The 16,740-nt window shown below is 41.7% G+C and overlaps 1 protein-coding gene across 8 annotated transcripts in view; it reads right to left on the bottom strand.

Annotated features, from left to right (window-relative positions):
* LOC128732797 (tensin-1) overlaps window positions 1–16,740 on the bottom strand; it is a 183,790-nt gene that overhangs the window by 20,185 nt on the left and 146,865 nt on the right. For all 8 annotated transcript variants that reach the window (XM_053826188.1, XM_053826182.1, XM_053826183.1 and 5 more), the window contains one exon: window positions 14,997–16,080. In XM_053826188.1, the coding sequence (XP_053682163.1) occupies window positions 14,997–16,080 (1,084 nt within the window). The remainder of the gene's footprint in view (window positions 1–14,996; window positions 16,081–16,740) is intronic.

The following is a 16,740-nucleotide window of genomic DNA, read 5'->3' as shown; positions in this document are numbered from 1 at the left end:
TTAAATGAGCGATAACTTTGAAAGGAAAGGGGTTAGAGATTTGCAACCTTCTGCAAAAACATGTCTATTGAGCTCTTCAATAATCGCCTAGAACCATATACTATTGTAAAATGCAACCAACATACGCTAAGTATGAAAAACTTATTTTTAAAGAATTTCCAAAGAAAATGCTCTATAACTCTGCACACGATAGAGATAGAAATGTCATTTATTTAGCAAAGTTGTTTGCCTTTATATTATCCATAACTTTGCCGAGGAAACCATGTGTCTATCTACTAACACAAAAAATGGATGTGTATCGAGCCTTTAGCGAACGCGAAACGCATAAAACGTATGCTTGTCGTACTCTCATTTGGGTGGTTGGGGACAAGCGGAACCCATACAAGTTTATAGTACTCGTCTTAAACTTTAAGATGAAGCGCTGACTTCATAAATCCACTTGCCGCCTCATTTTACCCCATAGGCTTGTGAAGCTACGGTAATTTAGAGCTGGAATATATGATAACTTAGAAAGTAAAAGTCCCAGAGATTTGCGGTCTTCTGCAAAAACGTGTGTTTTGTGAGCTTCGATAATTACCAAGAACATTGTATTCTCGTAAAATGCAACTAACAAAAGCTAAGAATGAAAAACCAATTTTTAAAGAAATTTCAAAGATAAATGCCCTATAATTCACCACTCGGTAAAGATAGAAATGTCATTTCTTCAGCAAAGTTGCTTGTTTTTACAATATTTACAACTTTACCGAAGAAATTATGTCTATATTTCCTAACACAAAAGAGTAATTCTTTTATTTTCATTATTGTAAGCAATGACTAACTTTTGACAGTTTTAGATTAAGGGGAATATTCATACGAACAAAAGTGCTGAAGACCTTAAATGATAAAATGAAAATAAAAGACACTAGGAAAAAAGTTCCGCACTCTTTTGAACAGTCTGTGCAATGACGATGCATGGTGTTTTATATTTCATTTATAAAAACGAATTTATAAAAACGTCACTATGTCACTACCTGTAATGGTTTATTATTAGAACGTACGAGGCTTGCTAAAGCAAATATTCAATATTTTCGTGTTCACATCATCGGGCCAACCAATCTTCTGCCGCACTATTCTCAGACTACATCCTTTTACAGACGCATTTGCAAGAGCGTGAAGGAAGGAATGCTTCATTGCGTTCGGACGGTCTTCACTTTTGGAACATCAGAGTCGTGAATAATATAGGGATTTCTCTCTAAAGAAAAATTTTGCAATGAAGGCTCGCCGAACAAGCTCGCGCGTATCAATCAATTGGCGAGGAAGGCATACACATTCATTTTTCCACTGGATTGAATTAAGGAGAACTGAGCCATCCGAGGTTAACAAGTGTACCGCATCGAAACACTTGACTTCTTGTCGCCGTACATAATTTTTTTTCTCTTCGTTTCACCAAGCCGCGCTCGCCTGCCGTGGCCAGCTCTCGAGAACTCGAAGGCCGTCATTATTTATCGGTAATTTCATTTAATCGATACCCCCGCAAACAGGACTGTGCGTGAAAGGAATCGGCGTTGCTCGTAGACTAGCTGCAAGCAGCAGACGCCGTCAACAGGCACCAGGCGCCATGCGAATTAAAGTCCCTCGCGTTGGTGCACCGTAGAAGAAGTCAATTTTGATGTCTTTTTAATACTTTAATCCGGCAAATTTTGCACGCTACTGGGATGTGGGTTTTTTATGAAAAGATGATCGCAGATAATCAATGGGTAATCGCAGCTGGTAATTTATGACGACACTGTGCGATAAGTAGGCTGATGAACCATGGTTGAACCCCTCGCATCGACGGTGATCGACGGAAGTTCGATCATCGACAGCTGCAGGGGATCGGACGCAGAATTGCGTTGTTTATTATTCCTTCGCAACTATGGAGTGAAACCGAATGCGCGTAGGAGGCCACACAGGCCGGAATCCGAGCGGATCATTCGCTAGATTCCTTTATTTGTTTGTTCGTTCAACCGACTGAACGCTTTTTTCCGAACTTTATGAATGAACAAACACGATACGGTCCGGTTCGGCAAGTGTGTGGGCTGCCGCGGTGATAAATTATTCCCCCGCGAAAAAAAAAAAATGTGCATTCATTCGGTGTCAATGTCAAGGTTAGTGCGCGTTTAAAGTTAGAGTCCCTTTTGATGTCACAACGCGCTGCCCTCATCGTGCGTGAGATTTCAGTCTTCTGGTGCGCGAGTCTTATTAAATCGATCACTGATTTCACACCGAGAGCAGTGCGCCTGCCAGCACAGGTCGGCATACCGGACCGGTTTTACCAAATTTGGAATCCTGCTGGAGGTCGCGACAAGTTAACTTGATGCCACGCTCGCAGCGTCACAACCACTGACTACTGGAGGCTCAGCATGCAAAGAGAGGGGTAAGAAACCCCATTGTAATCTAATCAAGGTGAACAACGCAACGGTGCACATTGATCCCGTTCAAGGTTTCCCGGGATTGGAATTGTCGGAACGCGCAATGATGATGAGGCAGAATCAGGAAGTTAATAGACTTTCAAGTCTTTGAATTATTTTCTGGAGGAAAATTTTCTTACTTATGATCGTGGTGGTCGATCGGGAGTCGTGAACATCGAAGTGTTTCATTAATTCTTTATGGCGTAATTGTGGTCAAGGAAGGTGTAATAAATTTGCCATAAATCTGAATTAAATAAATGATAAAAGATCCATTGAAGGAGCAACACCACCGTCATGCTGTCATCGATCTACCTACTGTAATTGGAGCTCTCTTGACAGCATGATGTGTCATCTGAGTAAGACACTTGCATGGTCGCCTCTGTTTCGCATAAATAGTGCAAATTCCGAGGGTCAAACAAACAGTGCACCGTCATCCGTTCCATCGTAGATCGTACACAGTGCGTATGGTCATGAAAGTTGGTGAATCACCTTCTCTGGTGACAGCAGGGCGCCGCGCCGTCGGGGTCGGCGTCGGCGTGGGATGTATTGCTTGCTCTAAAATTAACCGCACCGCATTCGCGCCGTGGTTCGTACGAACAGGCCCTAGGATCGGTCAGCCAGTTGGTCAAAAGGAGGATTCTGCTACTGTTGTGTGTGTGTGTGTGTGACGTCAGACAGGTTGAACCTTGTGTCGCCTCGTCGAATCTTTCATTGCCCGCTTGATTCGATTCGCACAAAAAGGGTGCTCGAGGTTGGGATGATGATTCACTCCACCGTAGAGGATGCGTAAAGATGCTTTTCTTAAAATTGTTGTGGTAATCCGTTACACATTTAATTACCCCATTAATTAATTGTGAAAGTAATTAGATAGTATTTTTTTAAAATTTTACCGATTCCATCAGAATTAGGATTACAGTCGCGATGCCGCTCCGCTGTTAAGATCTCGGTTGACATTCGCTCATTAATCGCAAACGAGTAGTATTACCGCAATGGATGTTGATCGCCGTAAATAAAATAGTTTCCCGCCAGGTTCAATCCAATCGCGATCCATTTTCTTCGATATTTTATAAGAGATAATAACAATGCACGAAAGCAAATGCATCGTCATAATAATGGTTCGGAGTCTTAAAATAGTAATAAAGATTATTTTATATGTCTTAAATTGACACAACATGTATCGAGGAAAAATGAGAAATAATGCGGTTTTATACATGCCAATTACCGCCAATATTACTCACAAAGGAATACTTTGAATTTTTGCACTGCAATAGGTGATAAAGTGTTGTTGCGCTGCCGCTTTTGTGAAATTTTAAGACCATGCCGTGCTATAATGATGCTTTGCAGAAAACTTTATGAACTTAACACGCTTTTGATATGAATACTAGGCAGCATTCTGCAATGTGGCTGCTTGCGTTCATGATGTATTGCGAGATCGCTTGTTTTTTTTTAGTTTTTAGTAGCATCAATTATGTGGTTTAATAATTGCTTCAGAAGTATGACAGACTCATTTTGTCACTCGGGTTACTTCATTTCATTTCTTTATGTTGCCTTCGTTAAGCGCTTAAGTCTTGTTGAGTTTACATTTAGGTCTGCTTTCTAATGCTGCGTTTTAGCTGTTTTTCACCGTGTTCTTTCGTTTCAAGCTCATTTTACTCATTATTACTCTCTGTTTTTATTTATTTTATGTTTGTTAATTTGTACCGCTACCTGTACTAAACCTAATTTTTCATTTTTTAATCACTTCATCGAAAACGAAAAGGGTTGCATTCCCTATTGTATAGAACTTTTCCATACTTTTCTTTTTATTTGATTCCGACCAATATGCACTCCGCTTTTGACAGATACAGACATGAATGAGCATAAACAAATCGCATTTTGTAATCATTTAACCCCTTTAACGGGCAACATAGTTAAAACAATGCCTCTTTTTCGTTTTTCATGTCTAACGCTCTACTCAGACGGAAATAGAAACATTTTGAGGTCAAGAAGTCAAAAAAGTTCTTAAAGAACTCCCCTCTGCATGGTAATCAACATGCTTACCAACGCGGTAAATCTACGGAAACAGCACTTCACTGCCTAGTGACGCTGATTGAAAAGTCGCTCCAATACCAAGAGACGGCACTTTGTGCTTTTCTTGACATTGAAGGCGCTTTCGACAACACGTCCTTTGCTTCAATTAATACGGCTCTCCCTAACAAAGTAACTGAGCGGCAATGAGGTGGATTCAAGCAATGCTGTCAAGCAAGGAAATCACAGCCTCATTGGAAGATACGTCGATCACAATCTCACCGGTGTCCTCAAGGAGGAGTTCTCTCGCACTCTTGCACAAGCTATTACAGCATGGTTAGGAGGTCATTGCGTATGCCGACGACGTAGTACTTATTGTCAGAGGAAAATTTGACGCAGTGCTGTCTAGTCATATGCAAGGAGCTCTAAATACCACTTTTTCGTGGTATTTACCTCAACTAGCCCTTTGGTCATACACTACCATTGCACGGCCTTGACTAACTTATGCCGCTCTTGTATGGTGGCCAAAGATGAATGAGAACAGCGCAGACCAAGCTTAACAAAGTTCAAAGCCTGGCATGTTTGTCAGTGTCCAGCGCTATGTGCACAACACTAACTGCAGCCGTGGAGGGAATGTTATGCTTGCTGCCTTTACATCTTCATCTGAAGAAGGAAACCGAACTCGGTGCACTAAGGTTGCAAAGGTGTCGTAACATACTTGAGGGGGACCAAATTGGTCACCTTCGCGTACTAAGGGAGTTCAAACTATCACCCCCAGTAATGACAGTCTCTGACTGGATGGAGGCACGGCCTAACTTGGATGTTCCGTACAGTGTAATTGTTACTGATCGCGCTGTATGGAGCAATGGAGAGCCTGTTCTTCCATCCGGTACCATCTGCTTCTTTACGACTGAAACTTTTTTTTTCAGACAACTAGAAGGATATACTTTTCAAATGCTATCTGCAAAGAAATTTTAAAATTTTTGGAAAAAAGTGCCTCGTCTATATACGTTTCTCCCCTACGTATTTGGACTTCAGACTTATAACAGCTCAATTATTTATTTGACGAAGACATAGTGTTATGTGGATTTTTATCTTGTTTGCATACCATTTCTTCTTTACCATTTTACAAAAAAAAAAAAAAAACTACAAGGTATACATCCCTAAGGGTTGTACGAAAGGGTGACGTAGGACTATATCAGATCATTAGATCAAAGACTAATGTAAACTGCATTTCTGGCATATATATGTTCATAAGAATCTGTGAGTGCCATTGTTTAAGTGAATGTTTAAAAGAGAAGAGCGAAATATTCAGATTCGATTCTTCATTGAATGCAATGGTGGCTTTGAAAATACGTGGGGATTCATAAGTACAACGCCTGCAACCATTGAGACATAGAGATCTATACCTATAAAAATGGATTTCTGTCTGTCTGGCGGTATGATCCTTATAGAATCGAAAACTACTGAACCAATCGGCGTGAAAATTTGCATGTAGGGGTTTTTGGGGACGGGGAAGGTTCTTATGATGCTTAGAAACTTTTTCCCCCACTAAGAGGGGGGGCTCCCATACAAATGAAATACAAATTTCGTCATAACTTGAGCACTAATCAAGCAAATGGAACCAAATTTGGCATGTGGGGATTTTCGGAGACAAGAATTTTTTCTATGATGAATTAGGACCCCTCCTCGTTTTAGAAGGGGGGGCTCCCATACAAATGAAATACAAATTTCTTCATAACTTGAGAACTAATCAAGTAAATGGAACCAAATTTGGCATGTGGGGCTTTTAGGGGACAGGAATTTTTTCTACGGTGAATTATGACCCCTCCCCCTTTTAAAAGGGGGAACCAAATTTAGCACGTGGGGGTTTTACACACGTGATTTGTTATTCAGCCAGAAACAATAAAACCAAAGTGAAAAGGTGGAAGAGTCGAATTGAATGGGAAAATTCCTTTTTACTTAAGTTGAAGATTCTATTAAGACACTCAAAAATAAAAAAAATTGAATATTTAAATGAAATCAGAGTAAACTCCTTTCCGGATATGGCAAGGTAACGAAAATACCTAACGGTTATGCGCCAAACTGACGCACGCATTAGTAAGGAAAACATCAGCTGATGACACCTCGAACCAGATGATGGTGAACGACGCGACGCGATATAATGCCGGTGTGCGAACGCGTCGTTATTTCCCCGAGTCAACCGCAAACCCAGCTCGAATTGCCATCTTGTCACATCCATCATGCAGAAGCTTGCGAGGTACCTATGTATGAAAAAGGGTTCCGTTGATTTGGTCGAAAGTCCTACACACTTCCATTCTACCAAATTGGTTCCGCACACGTGCGGCCCCGTGAGACCAGCTGTTCGTGTGTTTGTGGTTGACCTTGGCCGAGACGGCCCGCAGTTAGACGGACGAGTGCTTGCTTGGCTAGGTCGGTGCCAAAATATCGCCTGACGGTTCCTTGGCAGATTTCACGGCGCAGATCCGTTCTGATCTTAATTTCTTTTTATTAATATCCAACGCGAAGCCGCCTGCCAAATAAACAGCACGCGGCTTGCGTTCGCGAGCGACTTAGTAGACCAAGCGGGAAAATGGTGGCACGAATCTGAAGGGAAAATCTATTTTCACTTTCATGTTCAGTTTCGAGGGTTTTATCGTAGCTCTGTTTCAGTCAGGGTTTTCGGTGTATCGTGCGAGTAGGCGGAGTTAAACGGATTCTATAGAGTGAATTGACTGACGACGGTTGATAGCGATGTCGGACGCTTAACGATCGTTTTAATTTTAAGTCTTCGGAGAATCTTCGATTTTACTACTGCTTTAAATTGTTGCAATTGAAGAGTTGCCAAAATAGGTGATTTTTGTTTGTTAATTTATTGTTCTTTTAATTATGAAGGTTTTGTTTCGTTTTACAAATCAAATGGCTAAGAAGGGAGTCTTATTTTTGGTAGTGTAATAAAATTATGCTCATTCTGGTCAATCCATAAATGTTACCGCAGCTCGATTTCGTGGCACCAACTTAAGGTTGATCGCTTTCGCAAAAGGTTGAGCTCAACCGATGGCGAGGCAGCCCACGCATGATACGACCGGACAGCGGAAAAAAAACTAATAACTTCGCAGGTCTCCTTATTTGGAATGGGGCGCCTTGCCGTAGGTGGCAGCGGAACGGAAACGTTAGCCATAAGAACTTGTTTATTGCGAACCGATGAGTATCAACCTTGCTTGTCGGGTTGCTTCTGACTCGCTGTCAGTGCGTGAGACCACTTGGTAAAAGTGTCCGTTATGACCGCACGTACTCTGCCCCTCGGTTGTTCTTCTCTCGACCGTTCATCCGGATTGAGCGATTTTGATTCGAAGTTTCACGCATTCTCCTGTCAAGAAAAATGCAGCAACGGTCGCTAAAACATTCTCTTCATAAAGGACAATAAAATCGCCTCCGCACATGCGATTGAATTGTACAATTCACACCCACTGACTGTTGCTAAAGTTGGCATTCCTCGTTGCAGGCAGGGTGAGGAATGTTTTAAACGAACTCCATCAAATCGAATTTGACGTGCGGCGTAAATTGTGGCAAGGGTGTGAACATTCCTGACGGCATTTTGCAATCAGAGTGCATTGAAACCATGCACTGACTGAGCAATAACAAGTGTTCAGGATCAGGAAAGGCAAATTATTGTGACAAATTAATCTAAAATCATGTAGTTTTCTGCGGTTTCATTTTTCCACGAGGAATGGAACCTATTTCAAGGTACAGCCTTGTACACTACAGTCAGTTCCAGTCACTGTTCAAAAACGGTTCCAGTTTATTACAAAATCTTTCTTAATTATATGCATTATTTGCAAAGTAATTACCGGTGCACTTCAAAATATGATGAACGAAGCTGACGGAGTGGACCACCAAGTCACTGACATTCGACACTTAACCGCAATCAGTTATAATTTTTTACTCTCTCTCGTTCTGTCCGCTACTAAGAGGTGCAGCGCACCTTTTAATGACAACCGCTTCGCAAAGATGAAACGAAAACCAGTTTCCGCTTGCCCGATCCTGTCGATTTCGGGTGACCTTCCAGTGGCAATCTTCGCCGAGGCACTGCAGTGCAGTTGTGCTGCAGCGGAGGAGTAAGTAAGTATTAACGAAAAATTTGCATTCCATAAACATTGGCCTGTTTGCCAATTTTGGACTCGAACAACAGGTTTTACCGGGTCAGACGGAATAACGGGCTGCTTGGGAAGTGCAAAATGCACTCTTTTTGTTGGACCCTGTCGCTGTCGATCGGCGATGGCGGCAGGAAACCAATGAATGAGAGGCGGAGGGTTCATTAAACCGCAAACTGCGAACCGCACCAAAGAATTCAGATTTTGTTCGGCAATATTTTTTAACATCCTAATGACTTCATTTACCCATCGTACCCGTATCTGTGATCTGAAGATTGATATTCTTGTTTTTTTTTTCTTGCTAAGCGAATGAGATTTCTGATGGCAACAAAGGTACGGTCTACTTTCTACTTTATTCCCTTATTCAAACTGAATCCGATTTTGCTCGAATGCTCTGGTTTGGCATGGCTCCCGGTGGGTTTCGTTGTCCATCCAGAGTAGTGTACGGCATTCCCGTGCGAACTGCCTTAAAAAGCGATCGGTGTCAGTCAGACCTTGCCTCTTCCGTATGGCGACTCGATCGGTGCTGTTGATCAAGCGCAAAAGAAGAAACAAGTCAGCAGGTTAGTCTGATTTTGGATTTGCCATAGGAAAAAAACACCTCTATTCTGCCGATTGGCGGAAAAGGAAAACTATGTGGAAACATGTTTACCTTCTATTGCACATGAACATCAGTGAGATCCGCTTCCAATCGTTGTCGATTGATAGGTGTTATCTGAGATCGATTTAGCTTGAACCATAAATTGAATAATGAAACACAAATTGATTGCAACGTGCAACGTAAAAATCTCGTCACACGATCTGCTGTGCTTGGCTGCTGGCCAATTGGCGTGCCACCTTTGGCAGTAATAGGAACCACCCACACGCGGTGGGTGACACGCCCGACCGAGACAGAGAAGCAAATGCCAACGAAAGGTATCATTCCACCTTCCGAATCGATCGATGGCAAATCTGAAAAAAAAACGATGTTCAATTCTTGCAGAAAAGATCGTGCGTGGTCGAACTTTTTCGGTGACAAGCTTCTTTTTTTTCTACTTGAGACAAACCGCCCCCGATGATGATATAAGCCCGTTATGCTAATGTGATCGAAAATGACTTGACTGAGGTGCATCTGAATATTTTCGATTATGGACTCTATATGGGAGTTCGAGATCGATTCAGAGTGACGCTGAAAATCAGCATGTCAAAACATTTACTAACAAGTTGCTAGTGTTGGTGAGTGGGACTTAAGATCTGGTTCTTAATCAATTTCAATTACAAATGTTACTGTCGCGGCTGGCTGTCAGATTGCACAGCAGTCATCGCTACGGTCAATTTAATAGACAACTTGTCTAAGCCACCCAGCTGCGATCCATAGTATATTCAGCATTCCGTCGTACAATCGTTTTGATTGACGGTAAACAATAATCTAGATTAATTGATCATTCTGAGCGGCTGCAAAAACAAGGCTAAAAGGGCAGACATATTTGCTTTTGGGAACATTGTAATAAACTTTGATTGAAATTGGTAGTGGTGACAACAAAGTAATAATCATAATCAGTTTGTTTTGATTGAGTTAGGGCCAGGCTCAATAGCCGCTCATTCACTGAAAAAGTTGGAAGCGATTTAGTATAAAGGATATGTCATTTTGGGCTGGTACCGAATGGCCGAAACACAAATAGCCGAATCACGAATGACCGAAATCCTAATGGCCGATTTTCAACAGTAGTCACAGAAGGCCGAATCACGAATATCCGAATCACGAAAGGCCGAATTTTTTGCCATTTTTAATTTCGACCATTTATGTTTCGGCCATTCGTTGTTTGATAATTTTGGTTGTAGCATTGGCGCAATAATCTTTTTTTAGACTTGGCGCAATTATCTTTCAATTTTATGTCAATCCTATTCAAATGTCACCAGAAAAAACAAAATATTGGCTCTATATTCTGACGGAGTTTGACGTTTTGCTTCCGTAGCATCGATCACATTATGCGATTAAACCTTTGAGTTGACTTACTATTAAAATAACATAAAAAATAATCACCAATAATAAAAATTTCCCGCTCTTGTAGATCCTGGCAGAAATTAGATGAGCGCGCAAAAAGAAACACCAAGTCTCAGTCGAAATAAGCGTATCTGCCAATTAGACAACTAATATAGTCAGAAAACGTTCACCACGTGTTTTTTATTGCATATCTGTCAGCTGGTCGGCTATAGTTTGCGCTGGGTTAGACCAAAGGCAATCAACCCGCGCCGGTCTTGGAATTAATAGGTTGACATATGGACACGTCTGCCACCGACCGAACATGATATCGGCGCCTACAATATTAAAAGCTTTTTTTCTTGTTCGCATTCCGTGCAAACAAACAAAAAAATGTGATGCGAAAAAACCCCTAATTTATGTATATCAATCAATGCCTTGTTGGTAGCGACAGTGGCTGATATTTTCACGCATCAAACCCAAACCGACAGAGGTCTTCATCGGCGCTGAAGAAACTACATCCATAAAAGTAATCTATCGACTGTATCTGACGATGAGTGCTTTTTTATGGTGCTTGATTTTTAAGTTGTATTTTGTGCCAGTCCATTTAGGAGTCTATCAAAAACTAAGCTACAACCCAAAGGAGGTTGTAAAAAATAATTCTGGTTAACAGGATTTTGCTTCATGGATTAAACATGGAGCATAAAAATATGTTTTTGAGCATTCCAAAAAAACGTTGAAGTAGTTCTACCATGAAATGTCCAGAATATTTTAGATTTGAATTATTCTCTTTACTTGTGTATGAGTAAATCATTTCAATATCTACTATCTAGCCGAAATCTGTGAAAGGCTGAGAGATTCTTAAAACATTAAACTGAACAACTTGCACTGATACAATTCACAGTATATTCAGTTTCGGCAAATTCAACCTAATTGAAAGCACAAAAAAATCAATTCCATCAACTGTGTTGTAAGAAATTGTTATTAAATCCACTTTATGACTTCGATTGGAAAAAAAGTTTATTGGTTCGTATTTTTCTTTGTTTTACAAAACCCTTTCACTAGCTGCTTCTGTTTTGCTCTTTTTTATCTTGATTGGTTTTGCCATTTCACGTTGTTATTTTCATGTCATAAAAGTTATCGTTGGCCTCGTTTTGCTTTCTTTACATTGTTGTTTCGATTAGTTTTTATAGTTTATAGAATTAACCAACAGCTGACTCACCTGCTTGTTTCTTGATTGGTCAACTCAACAACTCAACTCAAATTTTCGTATATGTTAGGGCCGAAAAGTTCCAGAATTTCATACAATTTTTAGGTGTGATTTTTTTTTTAAATTTTAATTTTAATTTTATTTCCTGGTCTTCGGTTATATTGTACAGACGAATGGCCGAAACACGAATGACCGAAACACAAATGGCCGAATCACGAATGGCCGAAACACAAATGGCCGAAATAACAAATGGCATAATTTACCTAATGGCCGAATCACAAAAGGCCGAAACACGAAACACGAAAGGCCGAAAATATTGGCGGCCTTCAACCTGCACAAACATTGGGTAGGTACATGTTGTCCTTACTCGCTGCCGCTTGTTTCGTTTTCGTACAGAGGTACGGAGGTAAAGCGATTTCAGACAGTAGATATCATTGAACTGCTGCGTGTTCCTTTTGATAAAGCCTAGCATAGTGTAAGCCTTAGCAGTAGTAACAGCAATGTGTTGAGCAAAACATAATTCACTGTCCAGGAGGATGCCCAAGTCCTTTACAGTTTGCTGTCTATTTCCATCGTGTAGTCAAATGATATGTGTTAGCCACTAAGGAAATCGCATCCTTTCTAGCTTCGAACGCTTTAGCAAAACCGACATAAACAGCATCGACTTGCTGACGCTTTTCAAGGGCGTTTATTAGTGAAGCGACATACGCCATCAAGTTGGTAATCGTAGAACGTTTTTTCACAAACTCATACTGCCATTCCGAAATGATATTATGATGAACCTTCGGGTAAAGCGAATCGTGGATAAGACTTTCGAAAACCTTGGATAAGCAGCTCAGAATCGAAATACCATGGTAGTTGGTGACGTCATGGGTACTTCCTGCCTTATGGACGGGCGTATTTTACAGAGTGATTCAGTATTACTGTCAAAGTTTTTTCTATCCGCCTCGGGGGAAAAATTTTCAAACTCATTGAACTCTTGAACCAATATATAAGTTAAGTACATAACCGACAATACTGAGTGTTGTTTCGTTAAGCGTCGTTTGTTTTCGTGCCTCGCTCGTTGCAAAAACAACTATTTTTTCGACGGCGGTTGTGTTTGGAGGCCATTCGCGACTTGCACTCTTTAACATACTCCTATCCTTGCTTCATTCATAGACTAAACTTATCCAGGTAGCTTACCTTCGTAGTCGCGAATTTTGAATTTTCTTTGTCGCACTAAAGTCTGGTAACCCGTTTACACGTTTACAACGTTGAACAGTACAAGATAGCTAGTTGCATGACTGAGTAGATTCGAATCGTAGTTTTTTCGTGGGTTTTGGACTGTAAAAGATAGGAAGTAACGGATCTTTATTGACCAAATTAACGAGGGTCTCTCATAGTAGTTGGTTATATTAGAGACTTCGCTTGCCTAATTTTCAACGTGGGTGAATTCGTACGAATCGTTGTGTTCTAAAAAATGTTTCGTGCAATATACGAATATTATTAAAGTAAACTCATAATTGAAATAACCAAAACGATTAAAGCAAAACTCAAAATGCCCGAGCAGACCCGGCCGTGATTTTTGGCACACTTATACTATATTCTAAGGTGGTTCAAGCGATGCTAACTTTAGCTGCCAGTAGGTGCCGATTTACGGAACATATACTTATAAAAACGGTAAAATTTATGCTTCAAATGAATTTTTAAAGCAAATAAAGCAACATGCGATATTTACACCTTCTAGAAAGATATCAAAAAGTTTGTAGAACATGTCAAACCTGTTAGATGAGGTTTTGTGTACAAAAAGTTTAATAAACTGATTTTAAGGGGGCCATGAGAGAAAGTCAACTATATCTCGCAAACCATATGATGCAGATACTTAGCATCTTCGGCAAAATTTAATGAAATTCAAATTTCTACAACTTTGCCGAACACATAAACATGCAATCTAGTTCCTATAAAAAGTAAATTTTTTCAAATGTGTTATTCCCTTAATATCCAATTGTATGAAAATGTCAACAGATGCAGAAAACATTTTTAAAGAACTTCTCCGAAGACGCCTAAGCTCAAAAACGTCAGGAAAAGCTAGAAAAGACTTTTGACCGTTTTTTCCAGAATGCAGGAAAGTATCTACGATTATAGTCTCAAAAGTCAACCGTTCACCAACTGTTATGGCAAACGTATTATTCAACATTTGAACAAGACGAATTTCAAGCATAAAGAAAAACTTATTTTGTTAAATTTCTCCCACCAAACCACAACGAAGCCCACGATGAATCGGTGAAGAGCTTAAGCAAATCTGTCCACCTTCGCAGTTTATTTTTTTTGTTTTCGATTCCAATATTGGTTCGCCCCGGGGCTGCGGGGAACAATCTGGTCAAGTTCTATGACTGTGCGGTTATGGACACGTGTTTTCCAAGTTTGGTGAGTCATGCCATTGCAAAAAAAAATAAAACAACAACACGAAGACGAATTCCCAGGGAGTATCGGAAGGCTCGATATTAGCGCTGGAAATGTCCATAATAGGAGACGGCGGATTCGACGATGTCAACTATATGGAACATGGCGAGCACTCGAATAGAACGGTTGCCTGTCACACAACGGTATCTTTATAAGGTAAGTTATGCGACGGCAACGACGGAAGTTCATGTTAATGATGATAGATTAATAGGACATTAGCATTGAAAATAAATCGAAGGCACTAGTGACTGATATGTCGGTAAAATACATTAAAAACTCAACGGAATTTTCACTTTAACCAAACTGTTGCTCCATCTGCGTCATTAGTAAACCACGCGCACCAAATACCATCTGATCCGGGTGGATTGCACCGATTAGTGGGTAATCCGACTTTGATAACACCAAATAAAAAAAAATTCTTTCTTTGCTTCCGCGAACATTCAACATTGTTCGAATCGATAAATTTGTCCCACCTTTGGTGTTTCTTTTCCGCACACAAACCCAAACAGCTCACTTCCAAGCGGCAGTAATTTTAACACTTTTGCACTTGTGCATAAATCCACTGCCACTGCGGTCACACAAAGTCAGATTGAACGATAAACTGTGCAAAGAGCAACGGAGCGAAAGGGGCAAAAACCGTCCTAGAACACATGTTATTTATTACCGCTTTCACGGTCGTCATTTCTGCTGGCAGTATCTCCTAGCCGGATTAATTGAGTTCGATGTCAAATAAACCCTCTAATAACATTGATTTTTTTCATAAAAAAATCTACAAACACCGAGCTGGGACTTACCCGTCGTTGGAGAATTGTCGCCCGAAGCTACCGTCCATGGTGTTGGATCGTTTCAGTGTCTCGTGCGGATGGTGGTAGCCGTTCTGGTGGTCCGCCCCGGTCGTTCTGACCGTGTGCTGATAACTGTTGGCCCATCGGCCGTTGTCGACCGTATCGAAACCGGTGCCCCGACCGATTCCGCCTACCGTTTGCTGCTGGTCACCGATCGTATACTTTTCACTGAGCACTTTGTCACGTCGTTCGCGAAGCATTTCTTCGAATTCCGAATTTCGACCGCCGCCGAGAACGGAGCCAGAGCCACCGCCTCCCGCCGATTTGCGACCGGTGGTTGGCGCCCCGAGCGCTTTGCGCACCATCGACGGACTCGAAAGGCCCGATTGCATCTTCAGCATGGTGGAAGCTGGCGGATTTTGGGGCGTACCCGTGAGCGGTATGCTTCCGTAGGTGAAGGGTCGTGAGTCCTCCCGGGCGTGATACGGAATTTGCTGCTGGTGTCGATAATCGTCGTCGTCGTCCGAAGTGAACCGTTCCGAAGCTCCGGTAGTAGACCGCGCCTGACGGGGATATCCGAAAGACTGATGGTGGTGCTGTTGCAGGTTCATGATGAGCTCCCGCTCGGTCGGCGTGAGACAGTGGGACTCGCTGAGGTCTCTCTTATCGCGGATGGTTGAGTAGGCGCTACTCAACAGCGGAGTGTCGCGGCCGCTTTCGCTTGGTGGCGGCGTCAGCGTGGTTGTCGTACTGCTCGTTTCGTACATCAGTAACTCGCGCTCTTTGTTTGCCGCCGATGTTTCGACCGAACCGGCACCTTCCTCTCTGAGTGCCGGCAGCTGGGCCGAATGCGAACGCTTGATCGTGTCGCTGTTTGTGTTTACAAAATGATCGCTCAGATTCTGATGTTGCTGCTGCTGCTGCTGCTGCTGTTGCTGTTGGTGGTGGGCGGCACTGACGCGTTGGTGATGAAGATGATGATGATGATGGTGCTGGTGGTCTGCTGATGCTGCTTTTCGGCCGACGTCCGGAATGCCTTGGACCGTCATCAGCATATCGGACAGCAGATCATCCAGCTCTCGGTGACGATCATCTGCCGGTGGAAAAGAGAGAGAAGAAAAAAAACGTAAAGAAGCTGTAAGTGTTTCAGTTAGGGCAGGTTTGGGAAACAATAATAGATTTTCGAATGTGCTGAATACTCTAAACGATAGCGAAGTGAAGAGATTATTCAAATTTAAAACTCAATTAGCGGGTAGAAAAGAGCAAAAAGGAAAGCTCTTTTTTTCTTTTCTCATTACCAATTGCTCTTCAAATGTCTCAAACGTAAGTTATGAACTATTAAAAAATTTACGGATTTTGCAAGATCGCATATTTAAGCGGTTGATGTCAATAAATTGAGCCCCAGTTCAATCTCGCTGTAGCAAGTATTGTTCCACCGTCAGTGTCCGTCCTTAGGCAACCCAAATCCGCATATTTTCCCCCAAGACAAACTGTCGATAAAAATACATAAAAGCGACTTTACCATAAACCCGCCTTCGCTAAGGAGCTACACTGGACAACCCAGCGTGCGCAAAAAAAATGTCGTCCGAAAATGTAAAGCCTTTCCGAGCCTCATAGTACACCGAACCGGACGGCAAACCCCATAAGCGGCGAAACCCTACCGTGGCTTGCATTAATACGTGACTGTATGGCCATAGCGACTCGATACGCAGGGCATAATCATATCGAACGGATTTTTTCGTCGGTTCAGGTT

This window comes from Sabethes cyaneus, chromosome 1, assembly GCF_943734655.1.
Source record: "Sabethes cyaneus chromosome 1, idSabCyanKW18_F2, whole genome shotgun sequence".
In the NCBI taxonomy this organism is placed as follows: domain Eukaryota; kingdom Metazoa; phylum Arthropoda; class Insecta; order Diptera; family Culicidae; genus Sabethes; species Sabethes cyaneus.
The sequence above is the reverse complement of the archived record's forward strand: the minus strand, read 5'-3'. Positions and strand labels throughout refer to the sequence as shown.